This window comes from Pseudophryne corroboree, chromosome 2 (genome assembly GCF_028390025.1).
Source record: "Pseudophryne corroboree isolate aPseCor3 chromosome 2, aPseCor3.hap2, whole genome shotgun sequence".
NCBI lineage: Eukaryota > Metazoa > Chordata > Amphibia > Anura > Myobatrachidae > Pseudophryne > Pseudophryne corroboree.
The window spans coordinates 788163888-788190992 of NC_086445.1; the positions used below are offsets into that span (position 1 = coordinate 788163888).

The following is a 27105-nucleotide window of genomic DNA, read 5'->3' on the forward strand; positions in this document are numbered from 1 at the left end:
CTAAATCCATATCTGCTTTTAAAGCGCACTGTGCTGCAAATGGTTACAAGTTGTTTCAATGTACCATCCCACGTTAACATTCAAGGTAGAGATAATGAACGCTGATTAATTCCTTAATGTAGAGCTTTATTTATTACAGATCACAAGCACAGTGACCTGCAGGTATGTAGATGGCCCCTTCTTAGAAAATGTTTGTCAAATACATTTCTGTATTGCCCTCAAGCGTATTTATAGATATAAATTAGGTCACCTACACAGTAAGTCGCATTTTTCTCCACATGAAAACAAAAAGCATTTTAAACTCTAGAATTTAACACTTCCATTCCCTTCATTAACGAGAGGTCCCACCTCCGATGCTTCTCAGTTCAACCTGTCCTTTTTACAGCAAGGTGCCCAAACCAGTACCACATACAGGGGCAGATGTATTAACCTGGAGAAGGCATAAGGAAGTGATAAACCAGTGATATGTGGAAGGTGATAAAGGAACCAGCCAATCAGATCCTAACTGTTAATTTACATATTGGAGCTGATTGGCTGGTTCCTTTATCACCTTGCACATATCACTGGTTTATCACTTCCTTATGCCTTCTCCAGGTTAATACATCTGCCCCATAGTACTTAAGGTTTGTCTAGTGATTAACACAATGTTGATACAATCACATAATACTGCTTTCTGCAACCAACAACTACACGCAGTCAAATATTTAAACCCCTGCATGAAGAAGTGCTTGTCTTATTCCTGCTTGTTTGCCTGTTTTTGTGTGGTCTGTACAGAGCCTGTACTCTTCCACCTCTCTAGGCATCTGTGCCATCCATCTAACAGATACCCAGTGAGAGGTTACATGAATATCCACTCGACAGGCCTGCCAGAAAATGGAACTAGCGCTAGCTGAAGCCACACATGTACAGTCATTTTTGTTACTCACAAATATCCTGGTTCCCTGGAGCGTGGAGGCACCCAGCTGTCTGTCCCCAGATTTATGTCAAGGCTAAAATATGGAATTTAGAAATGCAGGGAAATGGTGTAATAATTCAGTCATCCATATATTCTGATTTAAGCTGGAACACTACATAAAATATGCAGATGAATATTATCCATTTTAACTGAAGCTAGAACAGCCCCCTAACATATTTTGTAGGATTTTGATCATACAAATGTTTTAATCCAATTGCTTATTGCTAAAATCACCAGATCGTCTGGTGATATGGCATATATTTCATTATACTGGATGGTAATATGGGTTTATATTAGTCATTCTCTACCCGCATTACCAGAGACAGAAACTTTTAGAAACTAAATAGTGTAATTCCAACAACACCAATAACAAATACTGTTCAAGTAACTTCTAAATAGTGGTCTCTTGTTGGATATAATTTAAGCCCTTTTAGGAAACGGTTACTTTATATGATTAACAAAAAATTTCCACAACGGAAAATATATATTAGTACATTACCTTATACTTTCCCTTGCAAATTTTTACATAATGATACTTCTCTGGGATGGACCAATATATTTTACTGGGAAAGAGCAATACAAAACATATTACAGGTTGAGAATCCCATATCCAAATATTCCGAAATACGGAATATTCCGAAATACGGACTTTTTTGAGTGAGACTGAGATAGTGAAACCTTTGTTTTCTGATGGCTCAATGTACACAAACTTTGTTTAATACTCAAAGTTATTAAAAATATTGTATTAAATGAACTTCAGACTGTGTGTATAAGGTGTATATGACACATAAATGAATCCTGTGAATGTACACACACTTTGTTTAATGCACAAAGTTATAAAAAAATATTGGCTAAAATGACCTTCAGGCTGTGTGTAGAAGGTATATATGAAACATAAATGCATTCTGTGCTTAGATTTAGGTCCCATCACCATAATATCTCGTTATGGTATGCAATTATTCCAAAATACAGAAAAATCCGATATCCAAAATTCCTCTGGTCCCAAGCATTTTGGATAAGGGATACTCAACCTGTATACCCCTTTCCGACTGCCAGCTATGAATACGGGTTATTAGCACATGAGTGCGCATAACCCGTGTTCATGTGCGGTTTGAAAGGTGCCAGGGGAAAAATATATTTCAACCCTGGTAGCGAGCAGGGTTGAACTTGTGTTCAACCCGGCTCGCTGTGTGGTGTGAACATGAGCCATGTCGACTTCCTGTTCACTGTGTGTGTACACGGCGGCGCTTGGAGATCAGGTGATCCTGAGGCGGGTTGCACCCTGGGAGCTCCCATGTCAGGCTCCCTGGTGCGACTCGCCTCAGGCGGTGTGAAAGGGGTATTATATACATGGAGCTCTAATAGCTTCCTGTTATATAGGTACTAATGACATTCCCAGAACATATATAATATGTCAGAATGCCCGGCACTCTCTGCAGATGTAAATAGACCGTGGTGCTCTCCATGGAAGAGAATAGCACAACAGAGGAAGTAAACCAGCGGCACTCACGGATTTAGTAAAAATTTATCAATCAGGTGTAATGAAAAATCGTCACAGGAAACAAACGTTTCGGGCCTCGCAGCCCCTTCGTACGCGCCTTGACAAAGGGGCTGCGAGCCCCGAAACGTTGGTTTCCTGTGACGATTTTTCATTACACCTGATTGATACATTTTTACTAAATCCGTGAGTGCCGCTGTTTTACTTCCTCTATTATATATATATATATATATATATATATATATATATATATATTTAAAAGGAAATAAGGGTTCGATGGAAAGTGGATATTTCCATCAGATTTTCTTCCAGCAAGCTAGAACTGTAAGCGTGCACCAACAGACAAAAATGTAAATGGAACCAGGTAGTTGGAGAACAAAGCAAAATAGTAAAGTGGTGTGCAAGGGTAAATGAATGTTAAAGCAAAAATAATACTTTTTCCTTGAGTTTAAACTGATTAACCAAAACACTTGTTGGAGAAAAAGGGTTGTCCATGGAAAATGCTGTACCACTTTAATTAAAGGATAATACCACCCTAAAAAAATATAAACTAAATAAATAATAATAATAATAATAATAATAATAATAATAATAATAATAATAATACATTTCAAAATAATCAATTGGTGTGTACAACTGCAAAAATATAAAAATGTAAATGTGTTACCCAACGTAAGTGAATGGGCTGCTTAATGGGGAGGTGCATTTACAGCAAATTGGTCTATAGCATGAAAAAAGAAGGTTCCGGTACACAGTAGAGGATAATTAGAGCCATGGGATATCTGTCAAATGGTGCATGGCAGGTAAGTACACTGTATATTTTTTATTTAGCTCGGACTGATACTAGAAGTGCTATATCCATTCTATTTTTCTGATTCAATTCAACATAATGTTCGTCTGTGCTCATATCTGCCATATACGGTACTCTGAACATTGCATGCTTCTCTGTGCACCTCTATGGGATGCAAGGACAAACTTGCAACTTTGCTGGTCGTTATGTGTTATTTCGGCATGGCAAGTTGCAGCCATCATGCTGAATTAAATTGGCCCCTGTGTGACTACTTGAGTAAAAGTTCATTAAAGTAGGTCATTTTAAAAGAAACACATTACACAACCTAGTTCTTATTCTGCCACAATAGTAAAATATACATTTAAACTGTGATTGAGTTCAGTTGATTATGATAACATACATAGTTCTACTGTATTTGCCTGCGATCCAGCTAACCTTTTCCTAGTAGGCTTTATCGTACCAGTCTCCTATGCTACTGGCTGTTTGAAATAGGCAGCAATTTTGTATAAATCCCTTCACCATAAGCTTGTCTTTAACACCTATAGTCCCACCAACAATGGCACTGTGTGTTTGGAACAAGTGTACAATTAGTAGCGGAGAAGACAACATCATGGGACTGTTGGGAGACTTTAGAATGAAACAAATCAAGTAACTACACTATGTATTAAGTCATAACTTAATGAACTCCACCTAAACTAAATGTTAAGATTTGAGTGTTGTTATCTTGAACATTGTATCCAAATATCCTATCAGAAACCCTTAGCAGAGCTAAGGGTAAATACACAGGAATTATATTCCCAACCCTGAGGAGACTATTGAACATGTCATATTGCCACTTTATTGTATATACTGTAAAACACACATATCTTCAATAATTAATGTTTTGCTTAAATATATGCAGGTTTCATGGATTTTAATATTTCTCTATCGTCCTAGTGGATGCTGGGGTTCCTGAAAGGACCATGGGGAATAGCGGCTCCGCAGGAGACAGGGCACAAAAAGTAAAGCTTTATGATCAGGTGGTGTGTACTGGCTCCTCCCCCTATGACCCTCCTCCAAGCCTCAGTTAGGTTTTTGTGCCCGTCCGAGAAGGGTGCAATCTAGGTGGCTCTCCTAAAGAGCTGCTTAGAAAAGTTTAGCTTAGGTTTTTTATTTTACAGTGAGTCCTGCTGGCAACAGGATCACTGCAACGAGGGACTTAGGGGAGAAGAAGTGAACTCACCTGCGTGCAGGATGGATTGGCTTCTTTGGCTACTGGACATTAGCTCCAGAGGGACGATCACAGGTACAGCCTGGATGGTCACCGGAGCCTCGCCGCCGGCCGCCTTGCAGATGCTGAAAAGAGAAGAAGGTCCAGAATCGGCGGCAGAAGACTCCTCAGTCTTCTTAAGGTAGCGCACAGCACTGCAGCTGTGCGCCATTGCTCTCAGCACACTTCACACGGCAGTCACTGAGGGTGCAGGGCGCTGGGGGGGGGCGCCCTGGGAAGCAATGTAAACCTATTTTTTGGCATAAAATACCTCACATATAGCCTCCGGGGGCTATATGGAGATATTTAACCCCTGCCAGAATCCGTTAAAGAGCGGGAGACGAGCCCGCCGAAAAAGGGGCGGGGCCTATCTCCTCAGCACACAGCGCCATTTTCCTCACACAGCTCCGCTGGTCAGGAAGGCTCCCAGGCTCTCCCCTGCACTGCACTACAGAAACAGGGTAAAACAAGAGAGGGGGGGCAAAATTGTGGCAAAATTATATATATTAAAGCAGCTATATAGGGAGCACTTATTATAAGGCTATCCCTGTCATATATAGCGCTTTTGGTGTGTGCTGGCAAACTCTCCCTCTGTCTCCCCAAAGGGCTAGTGGGGTCCTGTCTTCTTTAAGAGCATTCCCTGTGTGTCTGCTGTGTGTCGGTACGTGTGTGTCGACATGTATGAGGACGATATTGGTGTGGAGGCGGAGCAATTGCCAAATATGGGGATGTCACCCCCTAGGGAGTCGACACCAGAATGGATGGCTTTATTTATGGAATTACGGGATAGTGTCAACACGCTAAAGCAGTCGTTTGACGACATGAGACGGCCGGACAATCAATCAGCACCTGTCCAGGCGCCTCAAACACCGTCAGGGGCTGTAAAACGCCCGTTACCTCAGTCGGTCGACACGGACCCAGACACAGGCACTGATTCCAGTGGCGACGGTGACGAATCAACCGTATTTTCCAGTAGGGCCACACGTTATATGATTTTGGCAATGAAGGAGGCGTTACATATTGCTGATACTACAGGTACCACAAAACAGGGTATTAGGTGGGGTGTGAAAAAACTACCTATAGTTTTTCCTGAATCAGATGAATTAAATGAGGTGTGTGATGAAGCGTGGGTTGCCCCCGATAAAAAACTGCTAATTTCAAAGAAGTTATTGGCTTTATACCCTTTCCCGCCAGAGGTTAGGGCGCGCTGGGAAACACCTCCTAGGGTGGACAAGGCGCTCACACGCTTATCAAAACAAGTGGCGTTACCCTCTCCTGAGACGGCCGCACTTAAAGATCCAGCAGATAGGAGGATGGAAAATATCCAAAAAAGTATATACACACATACAGGTGTTATACTACGACCAGCTATAGCGACAGCCTGGATGTGCAGTGCTGGGGTAGCTTGGTCAGAGTCCCTGATTGAAAATATTGATACCCTGGATAGGGACAATGTTTTACTGTCTTTAGAGCAAATAAAGGATGCGTTTCTTTATATGCGTGATGCACAGAGGGATATTTGCACACTGGCATCACGGGTAAGTGCTATGTCCATTTCGGCCAGAAGAAGTTTATGGACGCGACAGTGGTCAGGTGATGCGGACTCAAAACGGCATATGGAAGTTTTGCCGTATAAAGGGGAGGAGTTATTTGGTGTTGGTCTATCGGATTTGGTGGCCACGGCTACAGCCGGGAAATCCACCTTTTTACCTCAAGTCACTCCCCAACAGAAAAAGACACCGACTTTTCAGCCGCAGCCCTTTCGTACCTTTAAAAACAAGAGAGCAAAGGGATATTCATATCTGCCACGAGGCAGAGGAAAGGGGAAGAGACTGCAACAGGCAGCTCCTTCCCAGGAACAGAAGCCCTCCCCCGCTTCTACAAAAGCCTCAGCATGACGCTGGGGCTTCTCAAGCGGACTCGGGGGCGGTGGGGGGTCGTCTCAAGAATTTCAGCGCGCAGTGGGCTCACTCGCAGGTGGATCCCTGGATCCTGCAGATAATATCTCAGGGTTACAGGTTGGAACTAGAGACGTCTCCACCTCGCCGTTTCCTGAAGTCTGCTTTACCAACGTCCCCCTCCGACAGGGTGACGGTCTTGGAAGCCATTCACAAGCTGTACTCTCAGCAGGTGATAGTCAAGGTACCCCTTTTACAACAAGGAAAGGGGTATTATTCCACTCTATTTGTAGTACCGAAGCCGGATGGCTCGGTAAGACCTATTCTAAATCTGAAATCCTTGAACCTGTACATAAAAAAGTTCAAGTTCAAGATGGAGTCACTCAGAGCGGTGATAGCGAACCTGGAAAAAGGGGACTTTATGGTATCCTTGGACATCAAGGATGCGTATCTCCACGTTCCAATTTACCCCTCACACCAGGGGTACCTCAGGTTCGTCGTACAGAACTGTCACTATCAGTTTCAGACGCTGCCGTTTGGATTGTCCACGGCACCTCGGGTCTTTACCAAGGTAATGGCCGAGATGATGATTCTTCTTCGAAGAAAAGGCGTATTAATTATCCCATACTTGGACGATCTCCTAATAAGGGCAAGGTCCAGAGAACAGCTAGAGATGGGACTAGCACTGTCTCAAGAAGTGCTAAAGCAGCACGGGTGGATTCTGAATATTCCAAAATCCCAGTTAATTCCGACAACACGTCTGCTGTTCTTAGGGATGATTCTGGACACGGTTCAGAAAAAGGTTTTTCTCCCGGAGGAAAAAGCCAAGGAGTTATCCGAACTTGTCAGGAACCTCCTAAAACCAGGAAAGGTGTCTGTACATCAATGCACAAGAGTCCTGGGAAAAATGGTGGCTTCTTACGAAACAATTCCATTCGGCAGATTCCACGCAAGAGTTTTCCAGAGGGATCTGCTGGACAAATGGTCAGGGTCGCATCTTCAGATGCACCAGCGGATAACCCTGTCTCCAAGGACAAGGCTATCTCTTCTGTGGTGGTTGCAGAGTGCTCATCTATTGGTGGGCCGCAGATTCGGCATACAGGATTGGATCCTGGTGACCACGGACGCCAGCCTGAGAGGCTGGGGAGCAGTCACACAAGGAAGAAACTTCCAGGGCGTGTGGTCGAGCCTGGAAACGTCTCTTCACATAAACATTCTGGAACTAAGAGCAATCTACAATGCTCTAAGCCAGGCAGAACCTCTGCTTCAAGGAAAACCGGTGTTGATCCAGTCGGACAACATCACGGCAGTCGCCCATGTAAACAGACAGGGCGGCACAAGAAGCAGGAGTGCAATGGCAGAAGCTGCAAGGATTCTTCGCTGGGCGGAGAATCATGTGATAGCACTGTCAGCAGTGTTCATCCCGGGAGTGGACAACTGGGAAGCAGACTTCCTCAGCAGACACGACCTTCACCCGGGAGAGTGGGGACTTCATCCAGAAGTTTTCCACATGCTTGTAACCCGTTGGGAAAGACCAATGGTGGACATGATGGCGTCTCGCCTCAACAAAAAACTGGACAGGTATTGCGCCAGGTCAAGAGATCCGCAGGCAATAGCTGTGGACGCGCTGGTAACGCCTTGGGTGTACCAGTCGGTGTATGTGTTTCCTCCTCTGCCTCTCATACCAAAAGTATTGAGAATTATACGGCAAAGAGGCGTAAGAACGATACTAGTGGCTCCGGATTGGCCAAGAAGGACTTGGTACCCGGAACTTCAAGAGATGATCACGGAGGATCCGTGGCCTCTACCTCTGAGAAGGGACCTGCTTCAGCAGGGTCCCTGTCTGTTTCAAGACTTACCGCGGCTGCGTTTGACGGCATGGCGGTTGAACGCCGGATCCTAAAGGGAAAAGGCATTCCGGAAGAAGTCATTCCTACCTTGATTAAAGCAAGGAAGGAAGTAACCGCGCAACATTATCACCGCATTTGGCGAAAATATGTTGCGTGGTGCGAGGATCGGAGTGCTCCGACGGAGGAATTTCAACTGGGTCGATTCCTACATTTCCTGCAATCAGGATTGTCTATGGGTCTCAAATTGGGATCTATTAAGGTTCAAATTTCGGCCCTGTCGATTTTCTTCCAGAAAGAATTGGCTTCAGTTCCTGAAGTCCAGACCTTTGTTAAGGGAGTACTGCATATACAGCCCCCTGTGGTGCCTCCAGTGGCACCGTGGGATCTCAATGTTGTTTTGGACTTTCTCAAATCTCATTTGTTTGAACCACTAAAAAATGTGGATTTGAAATATCTCACATGGAAAGTGACCATGCTACTAGCCCTGGCTTCGGCCAGGAGAGTGTCAAAACTGGCAGCTTTATCTTACAAAAGCCCATATCTGATTTTCCATTCGGACAGGGCAGAACTGCGGACTCGTCCGCATTTTCTCCCTAAGGTGGTGTCAGCATTTCATCTGAACCAGCCTATTGTAGTGCCTGCGGCTACAAGCGACTTGGAGGACTCCAAGTTGTTGGACGTTGTCAGAGCTTTAAAAATATACATTTCAAGGACAGCTGGAGTCAGGAAATCTGACTCACTGTTTATACTATATGCTCCCAACAAGTTGGGCGCTCCTGCGTCTAAGCAGACTATTGCTCGCTGGATTTGTAGTACGATTCAGCTTGCACATTCTGTGGCAGGCCTGCCACAGCCAAAATCGGTAACTGCCCACTCCACAAGGAAGGTGGGTTCTTCTTGGGCGGCTGCCCGAGGGGTCTCGGCATTACAACTCTGCCGAGCGGCTACGTGGTCGGGGGAGAACACGTTTGTAAAATTCTACAAATTTGATACCCTGGCTAAGGAGGACCTGGAGTTCTCTCATTCGGTGCTGCAGAGTCATCCGCACTCTCCCGCCCGTTTGGGAGCTTTGGTATAATCCCCATGGTCCTTTCAGGAACCCCAGCATCCACTAGGACGATAGAGAAAATAAGAATTTACTTACCGATAATTCTATTTCTCGGAGTCCGTAGTGGATGCTGGGCGCCCATCCCAAGTGCGGATTATCTGCAATAATTGTACATAGTTATTGTTACCTAAATCGGGTTATTGTTGTAGGGAGCCATCTTTCAGAGGCTCCTCTGTTATCATACTGTTAACTGGGTTTAGATCACAGGTTGTACGGTGTGATTGGTGTGGCTGGTATGAGTCTTACCCGGGATTCATAAATCCTTCCTTATTGTGTACGCTCGTCCGGGCACAGTATCCTAACTGAGGCTTGGAGGAGGGTCATAGGGGGAGGAGCCAGTACACACCACCTGATCATAAAGCTTTACTTTTTGTGCCCTGTCTCCTGCGGAGCCGCTATTCCCCATGGTCCTTTCAGGAACCCCAGCATCCACTACGGACTCCGAGAAATAGAATTATCGGTAAGTAAATTCTTATTATAAAAATGGGATAAAAAATATTAAAAATAGAAAATATTGATTTATACTTCACTTAAATTGATTTTTCATTCATCAACATACTTTACAAGTTATCCAATTTAATGGAGGGCTTCATAGTGCAGGCCAAAAACTGCTTTTTGTATGTTGAAAACAACAACACGCATGAATGAGAATAAGCCCTCATATACAACAAGAAGAGTAGAGAGCCAATAGAATTCTACTGGTTTCCAACCTTCAGTAACCCCTCACAACATTTACATTTTTAAAGTGGTACAGAGTTACACCTCTTCTGACTGGCGGACGTTGCCACATAACAATGAGCTAGGCTTTCTCCAACCCATCTCGCTAAAAGACCCTTGTAATGCTTGATACATAAGACTTGGTATGCGTGCAGAACCCACTCACCATGGTCAGCGGTACAGTAAGACCATAGGACCAACTTTGGGTGAATCAGAGACTACTGTGGTTCAGCAGGATAAGTAGTAGCTGGGGAAGGGGGGTGTAATATACATTTTCCCAGCAGCTGCTAATGCCTGCAGCTGCGTGGGGGGTCCTGCTGTGCTGACCGATCGGCAGCATGGCAGACACTGCTGGAGGGTGCCGAGAGCAGCAGCTGCAGGAAGATTATCTTCATGCAGCCACTCACTCTGTGTACATGACTGGTAGCATCACTTGTAACCAGATCAGATAATGCACTGTCTGGTGTGTTCACAAACAATGCGACCATGTCAGGCAAATTGGTTAAATTGGGCCTGTCCAGATGAAATCAAAGTATTTGGTAGCCATGCAAAGGTTAAGATAAGAAGTGGTTTTGTGGAGTTGGTCAATTCGATTAATTTCTGACACTAATAACCTGATGATACTACACTATTAGGTGCCTGTTCCTTCTCTTCCCATTCTTACATTTCTTTGAATGAACCACCTATCAGTTCTACCGAGGAACAGGATATTACCCACAAAGTCATTGAGAAAGTGTTTTTGAAAAAAATTGATTTTGCTACTTTTTTAATTTCCATTTGTGTTACTAGTCTGTTTGGTGATCACTTTCAGAATAATTTTATCATATTGAGTTATTTGTAATAGATTAAGTCACAGACACCCACACACAATTAAGACTTTTCCAGGGCCAGAAAATTCATGAGGAACACTACAAGGCTTAAGATTGAAAATCCTGCACAGATGGCAGTTATGTTGGTAAATCTGCTGCAGAACTTCTTTGGTGGGAATGTAACTTCTACTTGATGTGGAAGCTGACTGCGCATTTCTGCAGCAGCTTCTGCCAATCAACGGAGATCTCTAAAGGCCAGTACACACTACAGAGATGTGTGCTGAGCGATCTGTCACAGACCGCTGAGCACACATCTCTCCCCGCGCTCATCACAGCGCGCTCATCACAGCGCGATGTGTGCTGAACGAGGGGGGGATGGGGAGGGGGGCGCTCATTTCACCCAGCGGGTGAAATGAGCGATGTGCTAGATTGTGCATGCAGGCCAATCTAGCACCGGCGATAGCGACATGCGGGGCCGCGCATCGCTATCGCTGTGGGACATACACACCAGAGATCCGTGCTTAAAATCTAAGCAATCTACTCAGATTGCTTAGATTTTAAGAACGGATCTCTCCGTGTGTACCCCCTTAAGAGGAACTGTCTTTCCACAGGTAACCGAATCTTCTCCTTGCTTACCAGCCCTTGGGGGTGACTGCTATCTATGAAATTACTACGTTTATTTATTTATAGAAGGTGGCGGGACTTTTAGGTTTGCTGAAATGAGCAACATATGTTTTACTAATCCTACACAAAGCAGAAAAAAGTAAGCCCCATCTACATTTTAATTGATGTCTCTAAATGTATAATTTATGATAAGAGTTGTTCTATATACAGAGTGGATTCAAACATGTCAGAATTAGGGACAGCCAGCACTTTGTGCCCACATTCTTCTCTTTTATTCTGCCTGATTCAATCAGGCAAGTGCTGTGGTATTCTAACTAAAATAATGAATCTTTCCGTCTGTGGAAAAAGAAGGAAGATTACACAGGCACTCTTTGTTCCCTGTCTAATGAAGGATGATCTACTATTAAAATAATTAGCAACACTACTTTGATAGAGTGCAAGTAATTAACAGAGTCTGACGCTCAGGAATAAAACCAAAATCCAGACGATTATTTACGGCACAGAAATGTGTTTCTGTAATTTCAGATGATTGCTATACAGAAAATATGACATTAATTTAAACAATCACAAAGAAATGCTTCACGCTGCCCTTTCAGATACACTGATTGTAAGGTTCCACCGGTATGGAATGGAATGAATAAGAAAATACAAATAGCTACATCAATACTCTGCTAATGCAACAAATTGAAGAACCGTTTATAATATTATCAGTAATTTAAGTCCATCAAACAGACATTACAATAAATTCAAAACATAGGCCCTCATTCCGAGTTGTTCGCTCGCTAGCTGCATTTAGCAGCATTGCACACGCTAAGCCGCCGCCCTCTGGGAGTGTATCTTATCTTAGCAGAATTGCGAACGAAAGATTGGCAGAATTGCGAATAGAAATTTCTTAGCAGTTTCTGAGTAGCTCCAGACTTACTCTGCCATTGCGATCAGTTTAGTCAGTTTCGTTCCTGGTTTGACGTCACAAACACACCCAGCGTTCGCCCAGACACTTCCCGGTTTCTTCAGACACTCCCGCGTTTTTCCCAGAAACGCCAGCGTTTTTTCGCACACGCCCCCCAAAAAACGGCCAGTTTCCGCCCAGAAACACCCACTTCCTGTCAATCACAGCACGATCACCAGAATGATGAAAAATCCTCGTTATGCCGTGAGTAAAATGCCTAACTTTTGTGTAAAATAACTAAGCGCATGCGCTCTGCGAACCTTGCGCATGCGCAGTAAGCGACTAATCGCAATATAACGAAAATCGGCAACGAGCGAACAACTCGGAATGACCCCCTTTATACCATGATACACATTTAAATATTTTTGGTTATACTGTACATTAACATGTTGTTAAATGTGTTATGCAAAATACATATGCAATCTAGATTTGGATTACCACTACAATTGAAGAGAATACTTCCGTATATTGCTCTTAAGCTTCAATTTAGCCAAAGACAGTTAAAAAAATTGTTAAACATCTGATTTGTTCAGTGTAAGTGATTTTCAATTTTATCATCTTAAAAAAAGTTTGTAGGAGTGGTGTAGATAGTGGGGTGTCCTCTATGGGGGGAAAGTGCCAATTGGTGACCAAAAATAGTCTCTTACCTTCAACTTGTCATATCGATCACCAAGAGCAGCCACCTGATGATCCCGATGCCGGCCAACCAATTTACACAAGGCACATATTAATTGGTCATCTGTCACACAATACATATTAACTTTCTCATCCTCGTGCTCTAGGCACATTAGCCCTCTGATGTGTGAATCAGGGATAGGCTCAATCAAACGATGGCCAGTGAACGGTTTCTTATTTGGGTGAGTTGCCTTTAAACAGTCCTCACAATAAGACACTTCGCATGTCACACATGTTTTTACGGCCTCTCGCGCCTGGTCCTGGTCACAGAACTGGCAGAGCACTTTCTCACTCGATGTCATGCTGTTGTTGGTGTCGTACGCCCGCTCACGGCGTGTCTCACTAGGGGAATTAGGCCCGCTCACAGATGCTTTCTGAAATCTGTCGATGATGTTCTGCAAAGTCACGTTCCGCTTGAGTCCGTCTAAGCCACGCTTGCTGAGTGTGATGACATAACGGCAGGTGGGGCACTGGAAGGCGTTAATAGATTCTACAGATTCGTTGTTGGCACAGTGGGAGACCAGGATGCGATGCGCACAGTTGAAACAGAGGCTGTGAGCGCAAGGCAGCAGCAGTGGGTCTTCAAATAGCTCCAGACAGATAGGGCAGGTCAGTTCCGACTCCAATGTTTCCATCTTCAGGCAAAGCTTTCCTGTGTCGTCAGCGAAATCCAGGGAAGCTGATCAGCTATCTGGAAGAACAATATATCATTTGATTAGGCAAGAGGGGTCAACCATGGTTAGTTGTCAACTTAAATGTTAGCAGCACAATTACATTATTATTTTGTAGGTCTGCAAAACGCGTGTGGGCACTTGCTCTGACATCAATTAACTTTTGATATTGTTCGTAAGCTCGCACTCACTCCAGGCTGAGAAGAGAATAATTCCTATATATCTAGGTGTAATAACACTGCTGTCATCTTTACTTCAGCAGCTGATTCTACATTTCTTGTTTAGTACAACATAAAAAAAAAAAAAACTGTACAAAGAAACTAAAAATAAGTTAATGAATGATATATTCCCAAAGAAACACAGTACGTCAGGAAGACTTTACATAAATATTAAAAGGTTTTGCCAGGTGATGAAGGAAATTTTGATGCATTCTTCCATAAGCAATTTCCTGGCAATGCCCCAGAGTGGTACACAGGCAGCGAAAATATATCCCCACTCAACAAATTATCACAATTGTAAATTAGAATCTCTGCACTGGAAAATGCCCATATATAAATATTAAAAAATCTTCCCATGTGTACAGCACCCCCTTTTGGATCACACCTGGATAACCTTTAGTCACACAGGAATCCTTAAGACGTCTGACTTGCTGTGCAATGCTGTGTGAGAGGCGCAACATACAATAACAGAAGCCATATTTCCTGCTACACTTTCCAGTCTGACAGAGAGAGGAATGGCTTTGTCAATTGGTCCTACGCAGCTCTCCCAGCCTCTGCTCTTATCACAGGCACATGGCTGCCTCGGACAGACAGGTTGGTGAAGCAGAAACCCTGTTTCACACTCACTGAGATGTACCATCCCAGAGTGCCACATGCATTGGCTTTGTGTTTCATGAGAATGGACAGTTTCAGACAACACAGCTGTAGCACTCTACACCCTCTAATAACTCCACACTTTTTTTGGTGTGCAATGAGTCATGGCGTACTCAAAACAAAAACTACTGTAAAGGGGGGTACACACGGAGAGATCCGTGCTTAAAATCTAAGCAATCTTGCTAGATTGCTTAGATTTTAAGCACGGATCTGTCGTGTGTATGCCCTCCAGCGATAGCGATGCGCGGCCCCGCGCATCGCTATCGCCGATGCTAGATTGAGCTGCATGCAGGCTCAATCTAGCGGGTCGCTAGTCAATGCAGGCTCAATCTAGCGGGTCGCTCACTTTTAGCGCTGTGTGAAGTGAGCGGCCCCCCGTCGGCTTTCCCCCTCGCTCAGCACATCGCGCTGTCCTGAGCGGGGTGAGAGATGTGTGCTGAGCGGTCTGTGTTAAGATCGCTCAGCACACATCTCTCCCGTGAGTACCCCCCTTAAGGCTAATGCTCATTACGAACAGCTCCGTAAACAAATATTGTCTACTCAATAACTACAATGCAATTACAGCATTTAGTAGTATGCCGATTACGTCTTTGCTTCCTTACATCTCAGCTGTATTGTGTACTGAGAATTGTGATGCTAAATGTTACCTGTGCTCTGTTTTAGTTTTTCATATACTGTAATGTTATGTTCTGTGTTCCCAGTATTGTCCTAATGTCTGCCATATGTACAGCGCTGCAAACCACTTGTGGAGCCTTATAAATAAAATGTAATAATAATCATTTCAATAAATTATAGGCTAGCACATGTTAATTACAACTGTATTGAGGCAGCAATATGGAACATAGGGTAGAGGACTTTGTTTAACCTATTTCTCTGACGTCCTAGTGGATGCTGGGAACTCCGTAAGGACCATGGGGAATAGCGGCTCCGCAGGAGACTGGGCACATCTAAAGAAAGCTTTAGGACTATCTGGTGTGCACTGGCTCCTCCTCCCCCTATGACCCTCCTCCAAGCCACAGTTAGATTTTTGTGCCCGACCGAGCAGGGTGCAATCTAGGGGGCTCTCCTGAGCTTCTTAGATAAAAGTTAGTTTTAGGTTTTTTATTTTCAGTGAGACCTGCTGGCAACAGGCTCACTGCATCGAGGGACTAAGGGGAGAAGAAGCGAACCTGCCTGCTTGCAGCCAGCTTGGGCTTCTTAGGCTACTGGACACCATTAGCTCCAGAGGGATCGAACACAGGCCCAGCCTCGGAGTCCGGTCCCAGAGCCGCGCCGCCGGCCCCCTTACAGAGCCAGAAGCAAGAAGAGGTCCGGAAAATCGGCGGCAGAAGACATCAGTCTTCATCAAGGAAGCGCACAGCACTGCAGCTATGCGCCATTGCTCCTCATGCACACCTCACACTGCGGTCACTGATGGGTGCAGGGCGCTGGGGGGGGGCGCCCTGAGCAGCAATATTAACACCTTGGCTGGCAAAAATACATCACATATAACCCCCAGGGCTATATGGATGTACATTAACCCCTGCCAGAATCCATAAAAATGCGGGAGAAAAGTCAGCGAAAAAGGGGCGGAGCTATCTCCTTCAGCACACTGGCGCCATTTTTCCCTCACAGCTCCGTTGGAGGGAAGCTCCCTGGCTCTCCCCTGCAGTTAATACACTACAGAAAGGGTTAAAAAGAGAGGGGGGGGGGCACAATTTAGGCGCAGTATACAATATATATGCAGCTATAAGGGAAAACACTTTTTTATAGGTGCTATCCCTGTGATATATAGCGCCCTGGTGTGTGCTGGCATACTCTCCCTCTGTCTCCCCAAAGGGCTTTGTGGGGTCCTGTCCTCTATCAGAGCATTCCCTGTGTGCTGTGTGTCGGTACGGCTGTGTCGACAGGTATGTGGAGGATAATGAGGTGGAGGCGGAGCGAATGCCTGTAAATATGTTGTCACCCCCTGCGGGGTCGACACCGGTGTGGTTGAACTTATGGAAGGATTACGTGAAAGTGTCAACTCCTTACACAAAAGGTCGACGACACGGAACAGCCGGCTACTCAGCTTGTGCCTGTTCCAGCGTCTCAAATGTCATGGGGGGCTCTAAAATCGCCCGCTACCTCAGATAACAGACACAGATGTCGACACGGATACTGACTCCAGTGTCGACATCGATGAGACTGGTGTACCCTCCAAATAGGTCCACCCGTTACAGGATTGAGGCAATGAAAAATGTATTACACATTTATGATTATACCCCAGGTACCACATAAAAGGGTATTGTGTTTGGTGAGAGAAAACTATTAGTAGTTTTTCCTGCATCTGAGAAATTAAATGAGGTGTGTGAGGAAGAGTGGTCTTCCCCCGGTAAGAAATTGATAATTTCTACAACGGTTATTGGCAGCGTACCCTTTCCCGCCAGAGGATAGGTCACGCGGGGAAACACCCCATAGGGTAGATACAGCGCTTACACGCTTATCAGAAAAGGTGGCACTACCGTCCCCGGGTACGGCCGCCCTGAAGGAACCTGCTGATAGAAAGCAGGAGGTTACCCTATAAGATATGGTCACACACTAGGGCATTATATTGCGACCAGCCGTTGCTTCGGCATGGATGTGCAGTGCTCCCGCTGCGTGGTCAGATTCCCTGTCGGAAAATAACTATGGATAGGGACAATATTTTGCTGAAAATAGAGCATATAAAAGACGTGGTCTTATACATGCGTGATGCACAGAGGGATATTTGCCGGCTGGCATCAAAAATAAGCGCTAGGTCCATTGCCGCCAGATGGGGGTTATGGACTTGGCAATGGTCAGGCGATGCCGACTCGAATCGGCACATGGAATATAAGGGGGTAAAACTGTTTGGGGATAGTTTTTTCAGACCTCGTTTCCACAGCTACTGCTGGGAAATTGATTTTTTTTGCCACAGGCTACCCCACAACAAAATAAAGCACCGTATCATCAAGTACAGTCCTTTCGGCCCCAGAAAATCAAGAGGGCTAGAGGCTCATCCTTTCTGCCGAGAGGCAAAGGTAGAGGAAAAAGCTGCAACACACAGCTAGTTCCCAAGAGCAGAAGTCCTCCCTGCGTCCGGTAGGTCCACAGCATGGTGCTGGGGCTGCTCAGGCGGACCCGGGTACGGTGGGGGCCCGTCTCAGATATTTCAGCGGACAGTGGGCTCTCTCACATGGATCCCTGGGTCCTTCAAGTAGTATCTCAGGGGTACAGGCTGGAGTTCGAGACGTTCTTCCCCCCGCCGTTTCCTAAAATCTGCCTTACCGGCACCTCCCTCTGCCAGGGAGACGGTGTTGGTGGATATTCAACACTATAATCACAACAAGTGATTGTCAAGGTGCCCCTCCTTCAGCAAGGAAGGGGTTACTATTCCACAGTGGTTGTGGTACCGCAACGGTTCGGTGAGACCCATCTTGAAATTAAAATACTTGAACTTTTATATCAGAAGATTCAAGTTCAAGATGGAATCGCTCAGGGCGGTTATTACGAGCCTGGACGAGGGGGATTACAGGGTCTCCCTGGACATCAAGGATGCGTACCTGCATGTCCCCATTTACCCCCCTCACCAGGAGTACCTCAGATATGTGGTACAGGACTGTCACTATCAGTTCCAGACGCGGCCGTTGGAGTTGTCCACGACACCGAAGGTCTTTACCTAGGTAATGGCCGAAGTGATGATACTCCTTCGCAAGAAGGAAGTTTTTATTATCCCGTACTTGGACGATCTCCTGATAAAGGCGAGGTCCAAAGAACAGTTGGTAGTGGGGGTAGCACTCTCTTGGGAAGTGCTACAACAGCACGACTGGATTCTCAATATTCCAAAGTCACAGCTGGTCCCGACGACACGTCTTCTGTTCCTGGGAATGTTTCTGAACGCAGACCAGAAAAGAGTGTTTCTTCCAGTGGAAAAAGCCGAGGAGTTGTCATCTCTAGTCAGAGACATCCTAAAACCAGGACAGGTGTCGGTACATCAATGCACACGAGTCCTGGGAAAAATGGTAGCTTCGTACGAAGCATAATTCCATTCGGAAGACTCCACGCAAGGACGTTCCAGTGGGACCTGTGGGACTAATGGTCCGGGTCCCATCTACAGATACAACAGCGGATAACCCTGTCAGCAAGAAACAGGGTGTCGCTGCTGTGGTGGCTGCAGAGGGCTCATCTACTAGAGGGCCGCAGATTCGGAATACAGGACTGGGTCCTGGTGACCACGGATGCCAGCCTTCGGGGCTGGGGTGCAGTCACACAGGGAAGAAAATTCCAAGGAGATTTTGCTTCACATAAATATTCTGCAGCTAAGGGCCATTTACAATGCCCTAAGCCAAGCAAGGCCCCTGCTTCAGAACCAGCCGGTACTGATCCAATCAGACGACATCACGGCGGTCGCCCATGTAAACAGACAGGGCGGCACAAGAAGCAGGATGGCGATGGCAGAAGCCACAAGGATTCTCCGATGGGCGACCTACACCCAGGAGAATCGGGACTTCATCCAGAAGTTTTCCAAATGCGGGTAAACCGTTGGGAATGACCACGGGTGGACATGATGGCGTCCCGCCTCAACAAGAAGTTGAAAAGATATTGCGCCAGGTCAAGGGACCCTCAGGCGATCGCTGGGGACGCTCTAGTGACACCGTGGGTGTACCAGTCGGTTTATGTGTCTCCTCCTCTACCTCTCATACCCAAGGTACTGAAAATAATAAGAAGGCGAGGAGTGAAAACCATACTCGGGGTTCCGGATTGGCCATGAAGAGCTTGGTACCCGGAACTTCAAGAGATGCTGGCAGAGGACCCTTGGCCTCTGCCGCTCAGACAAGACCTGCTGCAGCAGGGACCCTGTCTGTTCCAAGACTTACCGCGGCTGCGTTTGACGGCATGGCGGTAGAACACCGGATCCTAAAGGAAAAGGGTATTCCGAAGGAAGTCATCCCTACCCTGATCATAGCCAGGAAGGATGTCACCGCAAGACATTATCGCCGCGTTTGGCGAAAATTTGTTGCTTGGTGGGAGGCCATGAAGGCCCCGACGGAGGAATTTCAACTATGTCGATTCCTGCACTTCCTGCAAGCAGGGGTGACGTTTGGGCCTCAAATTGGGGTCCATCAAGGTCCAGATTTCGGCTCTGTCGATTTTCTTCCAGAAAGAACTGGCTTCACTGCCTGAAGTTCAGACTTTGGTTAAAGGAGTACTACATATTCAGCCTCCTTTTGTGCCTCCTGTGGCACTTTTTGGATCTCAACGTGGTGTTGGATTTCCTAAAGTCGCATTGGTTGAGCCACTTGCAATCATGGAGCTAAAGTATCTCGCGTGGAAAGTGGTCATGCTGTTGGCCTTGGCCTTGGCCAGGCGTGTCAGAATTGGCGGCTTTGTCATGTAAAAGGCCTTATCTGATTTTCTATATGGATAGGGCAGAGTTGAGGACTCGTCCTCAGTTTCTCCCGAAGGTGGTCTCAGGTTTTCACTTGAACCAACCTATTGTGGTGCCTGCGGCTACTGGGGACTTGGAGGATTCCAAGTTGCTGGACGTAGTCAGGGCCCTGAAAATTTTATTTTTCCAGGACTGCTGGAGTCAGGAAAACTGACTCGCTGTTTATCCTGATGGCACCCAACAAGCTGGGTGCTCCTGCTTCTAAGCAGTCTATTGCGCGCTGGATTTGTAGCACTATTCAGCTGGCGCATTCTGCGGTAGGATTACCGCAGCCTAAATCAATAAAAGCCCATTCCACAAGGACGGTGGGCTCATCTTGGGCGGCTGCCCGAGGGGTCTCGGCTTTACAACTTTGCCGAGCAGCTACTTGGTCAGGGGCAAACACGTTTGCAAAATTCTATGAATTTGATACCCTGGCTGAGGAGGACCTGGAGTTCTCTCATTCGGTGCTGCAGAGTCATCCGCACTCTCCCGCCCGTTTGGGAGCTTTGGTATAATCCCCATGGTCCTTACGGAGTTCCCAGCATCCACTAGGACGTCAGAGAAAATAAGAATTTACTTACCGATAATTCTATTTCTCGTAGTCCGTAGTGGATGCTGGGCGCCCATCCCAAGTGCGGATTGTCTGCAATACTTGTACATAGTTATTGTTAACTAATCGGGTTCTTGTTGTGAGCCATCTATTCAGAGGCTCCTCTGTTATCATGCTGTTAACTGGGTTTCATATCACAAGTTGTACGGTGTGATTGGTGTGGCTGGTATGAGTCTTACCCGGGATTCAAAATCCTTCCTTATTGTGTACGCTCGTCCGGGCACAGTATCCTAACTGAGGCTTGGAGGAGGGTCATAGGGGGAGGAGGGTCATAGGGGGAGGAGCCAGTGCACACCAGATAGTCCTAAAGCTTTCTTTAGATGTGCCCAGTCTCCTGCGGAGCCGCTATTCCCCATGGTCCTTACGGAGTTCCCAGCATCCACTACGGACTACGAGAAATAGAATTATCGGTAAGTAAATTCTTATTTTTGTCAACAGCAATTAAAATAAGTAATCCTTGTTGTTAAAAGAAAAAATACATGGACTAACATGACAACCACAGTCACGTCACATTATACAGTGAGCAGCGAGGCTTTACATGTCTCTCTGAGCTCTATGTTTTGTTCTCTCTTCTCTAACTTCACATGACATGCTGGGGATTTTTGAGCATAACAGACTGTATGGCAGCCACATTGCTTTGCCCTCCACAGTGATTTTGTAAAGAGAAAATTATATTGTAGAAGAACAGCTTAGAAAAAGACTTCAACGTGCATGGTTAAAAACTTACTTAGCTTGATATTTAAAGAGAGCAAATAATATTTGTGGTATTGCTGCTTTAAGCAAATGTTTTACCACAATGAAAACTGAGCTACTGGGAGGTCTTTATGTGAGGCTATGGGCGTTAGACTATTAGCTGTGTTGAATTAGAGCAGATAATGGATACCCCCGGGGCTATCTGATTAGCCCCATAGCCCGGAACTTATCAGGGATTTGGCTTAGCGTGCAGAATTCTGGATAACCAGCACCAGGAGACCCATTTTCGGATGGTAACACCTGGTTCCGCAAACTTATCACGGATACCATGTGTCATCACCCAATAATAGATAACGAGTGATTTACCGCACGGTACAAACAGGCTGTATGTGGATAGCCCAATAGTATTATCGGACTAAAAAACTGGTTATTCCCATGCGGTAAATAACCGCATGTAATAGGATACCGCCATATGACTGATTTTTCATTCCAACTCACATTTTGAATAATGAATGCAAGTACTTTATGTACTCTGTATTGGACAACCTATGTCTAATAGTTTTTATGAACATTTCTAAAAAAGCATATGTTACAGCTGGCAAAACCCATTGCATATATTAAAAAATGCAGTAAATTCATGATCTGTTAGATCCTAAAAATGTTCACTTATTGATGCATGTGGCAGTATTTGGCTGCCTGTAGTGAAAGCATGGCTACCGAATGACTGGACATAACCTTGCACTACTGTGGCCAGTTTTTGGAACATGACAAACTTTAACTTTAGAGTAAAAGCAAACTATTTTGTGGCTTAGGTTGCACCAAATGAAGGATCAGTAGTGGTTCAATTTCACCGTTATATATAGAAGACCATCCCACACATCATACAGAGAGCTTGCATAAACCTGTTACTCATTTCATGGATGCACTGCCCACTTCTTCAGACAGTTTATGCCAGTGTCTAAACAACAATCATATAGACAATGTATAAGTATGACATTTGGTCGAACCCGCACCAGAAAGGATTTTGCTTTTATTCCACATAAACTAGAAGTTCTGGACTCCTCATTACTTCTTTAACGCAGCTAAACCACAAACTGATGGGACTTATGGCCTAATTCAGCATGGATTGCTGTTCAGAGAAATTGCAATTGTCTGCGAGTAGAAAGGCGCTACCCCGACAGGAAGAAAAAACGCCCCGTGCAAACTTGCTATCCACTCGCAGATGCATATGCAGTTCCCGGAACATCAAAGAAACTCTGCTATCTGAGCAAATGTGAGTAGGTCTGAGTAGGTCTGTGGCTGCCTTAATCTGCAACTGAGACGGCCTGGAAGTGGTCTGCGCTGATGTCAGAGACCCTCCCCAAAAACGCCTGCGTTTTTTCTGACACACTCAGAAAACAGCAGGTTTCTGCCCAGAGATGCCAGCTTCCTGTCACTTAAACAGTGACTACCTTGCTATTACGATCTGTACGCTATTACCCCTCGCAGGTGCTCAATGCGGATGCTATGCATGCGCAGTCATTAGATAATCGCTCGATTTGCAATTTCTCTGAATAGTGATCCATGTTGAATTAGGCCCTTAGATCCCTAAATGGAAAGGGCTCGGATCCCATTCAATATTTCAATTAAACCTCAGACTAAGAAAAGTACAGACTGAATTGTTTAAATAAATAAAAATCATACATATTTATTTATATTACATACATTGATTTGGACAATAAAATTAACAATCAATTGTGTGTAGACAGAGGCATTGATTGAGACCAAAAAATGGCTGCCTCATCTATGTGTAGGCAAATAATGTATTTTTTTTCAGCTGGCATACCCATTTGACGAGACAATTACAATCTACAAAGCATTTTAAGTACACCCTGACTTCTGTTTAGATGCCAAATACAGTACAATTGTTATAGAAACCTATTCCTACTCATTTTGATATCTAAAGGGCATACACACGTAGCGATTTTTGCTTCAATTCTAAGCACTGACTAGATTGCTTAGAAAAGAAGCATACATCGCTCCGTGTGTATGCCCCATAGCGATAGCAATGCGTGGCCCCGAACGACGCTATCGCACAATCTAATCAGGTCGCTCACTTCCCCGCTGTGTGAAGTGAGCGGTCCCCCCAAGTGCTGAGCTGGGGGGGGGGGGGGAGAGATGTGTGCTGAGCGTTCTGTGATAGATCGCTCAGCACACACCTCCCCGTGCATACCCCCCCTTAAATGTCAAACAGAAGTCTGAATTTTAGTGGAAAATCTGACAGATTTACGTTAGAAGTTGTATTTTTGTAGTAACCCTTAAAATATTTACAGAACCAAAAACAATTGGAGATAAAACACTGTGCTTATAAGTGAAAAAACTTCAAAAAGATGGGCTGAGCACAAAGAGGTAGGATCTCCTGTTAGATAGATCTCATGTTTTTATACCACAAGGCTACTCACAGAACATACGAAAGTTCTCAGAGACAGGAGAGCTAAATATAGTTTGATTCATCACCCAAAGACCTTTACTACCAACACTGTAACACAAAGAGAAGAGGGAAAAAAATGAACAAAAAAAAAAATGTTGAAAGCATTAAAGAATAGTTTGAAGCTTGGTAAAATGACCCAAAATAACATAAAAGAAAAGTTTCACTGCATGGGCTTCTCCGCTTTCGATGGGTTTTAGTATAAAAATAATGTGAACAGATTTTTTGAGGAAAAAATATAAAAATAACAAGCCATGCTTCAGCGTACAATGTACAAGTCACACTTGTCTACTCTCCAGGAATGTCTGGGAGAATTTTTGGGGAGTTCCCCCAGACTGGCCACAGAATAAATCAGACTCCCAGATCCAGCTTCACTTTTTGCTTGAGTGGGCGGGATGCTTATAGTGCAATTTTATGTGAATCATTTCATGGCTCTGCCCAGTGCAGTGCATTAACGTAAATTGGGTTGTTGGGCAGTGGGGGTGAGGGAACATGATGACACAGATCCAAAATAGGAGGTCCAATCAATAGTGCACACATCTTAATTATCAGCTTCAGGCAATATTATCAGTAGAGATTTACCAAGCAGTATTTTTTTTCAGAAGTAACGTGCTGAGAGAGTTAGATTTAGGTGGGTTATATTGTTTCTGTGCAGGGTAAATACTGCCTGCTTAATTTTTACACGGCAATTTAGATTTAAGTTTGAACACACCCCACCCAAATCTCATGGGCCCTACACACTGGTAGATATTTAAGAACGATATGGATGATATTGTTCAATTAACGATATATCATTCATATCATTCATATCATTCAGTGTCGAGGCACCGACGATGAATGATGCTCCTCCCCGTAGTCATCATCGTTGGTCTATCATAATTTATCATTGCAAGCCAATTTGGACGATATCAATGTTTGCATTGTCAAATCATTCATACAAATTGTTCAGTGTGAATGCAAAAAATTGTTACTGAAAAATCGTTCATTGTTCATATTGTTCATCGTTCAAATCTCAGGGTGTAGGGCCCTTAACTCTTGCTGCACGTTACATCTGCCCCACCAACAGTGCAACATGGTTTGCCCAATTGCTAACTTTTTTGGTTTGCTAACAACTCTGAATAACCCCCATAGAGCCTTATTCGGGTTTGTTAGCAAACTGGAAAAGCACACTAATGGGCAAAACCATGTTGCACTGCAGGTGGGGCTGATGTAACATGTGCAGAGAGATTTATATTGTTTCTGTGCATGGTAAATACTGGCTGCTTTATTTCTACCCTGCAATTTAGATTTCAGTTTGAACACACCCCATCCAAACCTCTCTCTGCACATGTTACATCTGCCCGACCTGCAATACAACTTGGTTTTGCCCATTAGTGTGCTTTTTTTAGTTTGCTAACAATCCTGAATAACCTCCATAATTATATAGATAGGACCTAATTCATGATTATGTGCAATTGCGATTTTCTAGGCTACGAAACTGCTAATGTTAGCAAGTGAAGCTACTGCCCTGAAATGAAAAGAGATTCCCACCGCAGCCATCACAAACTCTTTCAGAATTGCGTACACATTTATTGCCTATACGCAAACACGAAGAACATCTGGGCCAAGGGTTGGTCTATGGCTATGCAGAATGGACAGAGCAGCAGCGACGCAGGCAGGGCCGGTTCCGGGGCTTCTGGCGACCAGGGCGGCATTAGGGGGCGTGGCTTCATACAGGGGGCGTGGTCAGTTACGCCCCCTGTACTGTAGTAGGATGTGCGGTGCGCGATGACGTCATCGCGCACCGCACAGCAAAGGTCCTCTCCACGAAGGAAAACTATACGCTAAGCGTCTAGTTCCCTTCGTGGAGAGGACCTTTGCTGTGCGGTGCGCGATGACGTCAACGCGCACCGCACATCATTACAGTGAAGGTCCTCTCCAGGAAGCTAGTTTCCCTTCACAGCGGGCAGCCCACGAAGGGAAACTAGATGCCTAGCGTCTAGTTTCCCTTCACAGCGGACAGCGGGCAGCGGCAGGCACCACAGCAGCAGCGGATCTTGCCATGGTGCGGCGCCCTCCGGAAAGGCGGCACCCCGGGCAAAAGTCCTGCTTGCCCGTGGCAAGATCCGCTACTGGACGCAGGTGCCATGTGTTTGCATGTACAAGCTCACAGCTGTGCCCCAAAAATGGCTATGCCACGCCTGCATTTGCCCAACCACTCCCCATAAACTTCCCGTTAACACCTCCAAACGGTCATTTCTTGTCACTTTTCCATGAAATCCTCATTGCGAGCGAGATCGCAGCGGCACCTCTGCACATGCTCATTGTGATCGCAGCACATGTACAGTCTGGCAATAAATACGCCATTGCGTGATAATCGTCCATTGCGTACAAACATGAATTAAGCCCATAATTTGAAGGGTGGAGAGAAAGCAGAAAAAAGGCTGTCAGGACATTAAAAATTAAATAAAAAATATAATAGCAAAAATGTTGTGTAAATCATTTGCAACTTGATCCTACCATAATGTCAAAGTAACCAAAGGAATAACAACTCTCCGGTCACTGAATAATTTTAATTCAGTCCACAATTATCTAGGTAAATATAAACACAGCTGTCCCAAAAAGGAGATTGGTGCCATTTTGGCCTAAATCTGCATCACAATTTCAAACAAAAATAAATCCTAACAATTTCAATGGGCTTTATTTAAACAAAGACATTTTCCTCAGCTACAGCTGGTGAAGTTTATTTGGCCTGTGAACTGCACATTTGCTTTGTTCTAGACCCCACAGCGATGTGTATACATAGAGGTATCACCCCTAATCTGGTTATGTAAAATTAGCGGATACTCCAAGAATCTTTCACACATCTGTTTAAAAACTGTGAATAAAATCATTAACACCATAAGGTCACATGACAAGTGAATAGCAAGCTGTCTACTTGTTAACATCGGTGGAATTTATTTCATTCTGTTATTAGTCAGCTAAAGCTCTACAGACAGTAATAGCAACAGTTCCAACTAAATTAGAACACAATGGTTATAATGAACTGTTTATCTTAACCAACACTATCATTGTGTGAGTTGGTAAAATAAGGGATTGTATTAAAATGTCATGCACTTATTTAACAATAATTAATATTTAAAAATATTAAGACACGTTACAATGAAATATATACAGTGTGTGTATATATATATATATATATATATATTTGTAATTATTTTTTACATTCCCAATTTCCCATACACAGGTATATGTAAATGTGTATGTAAATACGTACGAAC

At 44.7% G+C, this 27105-nt stretch overlaps 1 protein-coding gene across 9 annotated transcripts in view; it reads right to left on the reverse strand.

Moving 5' to 3' along the window:
* The window catches only part of MID1 (midline 1), a 717600-nt gene that overhangs the window by 217375 nt on the left and 473120 nt on the right, over positions 1-27105 (reverse strand). For all 9 annotated transcript variants that reach the window (XM_063955554.1, XM_063955560.1, XM_063955550.1 and 6 more), the window contains one exon: positions 13095-13813. In XM_063955554.1, the coding sequence (XP_063811624.1) occupies positions 13095-13757 (663 nt within the window). In that variant the 5' untranslated portion in view covers positions 13758-13813. The remainder of the gene's footprint in view (positions 1-13094; positions 13814-27105) is intronic.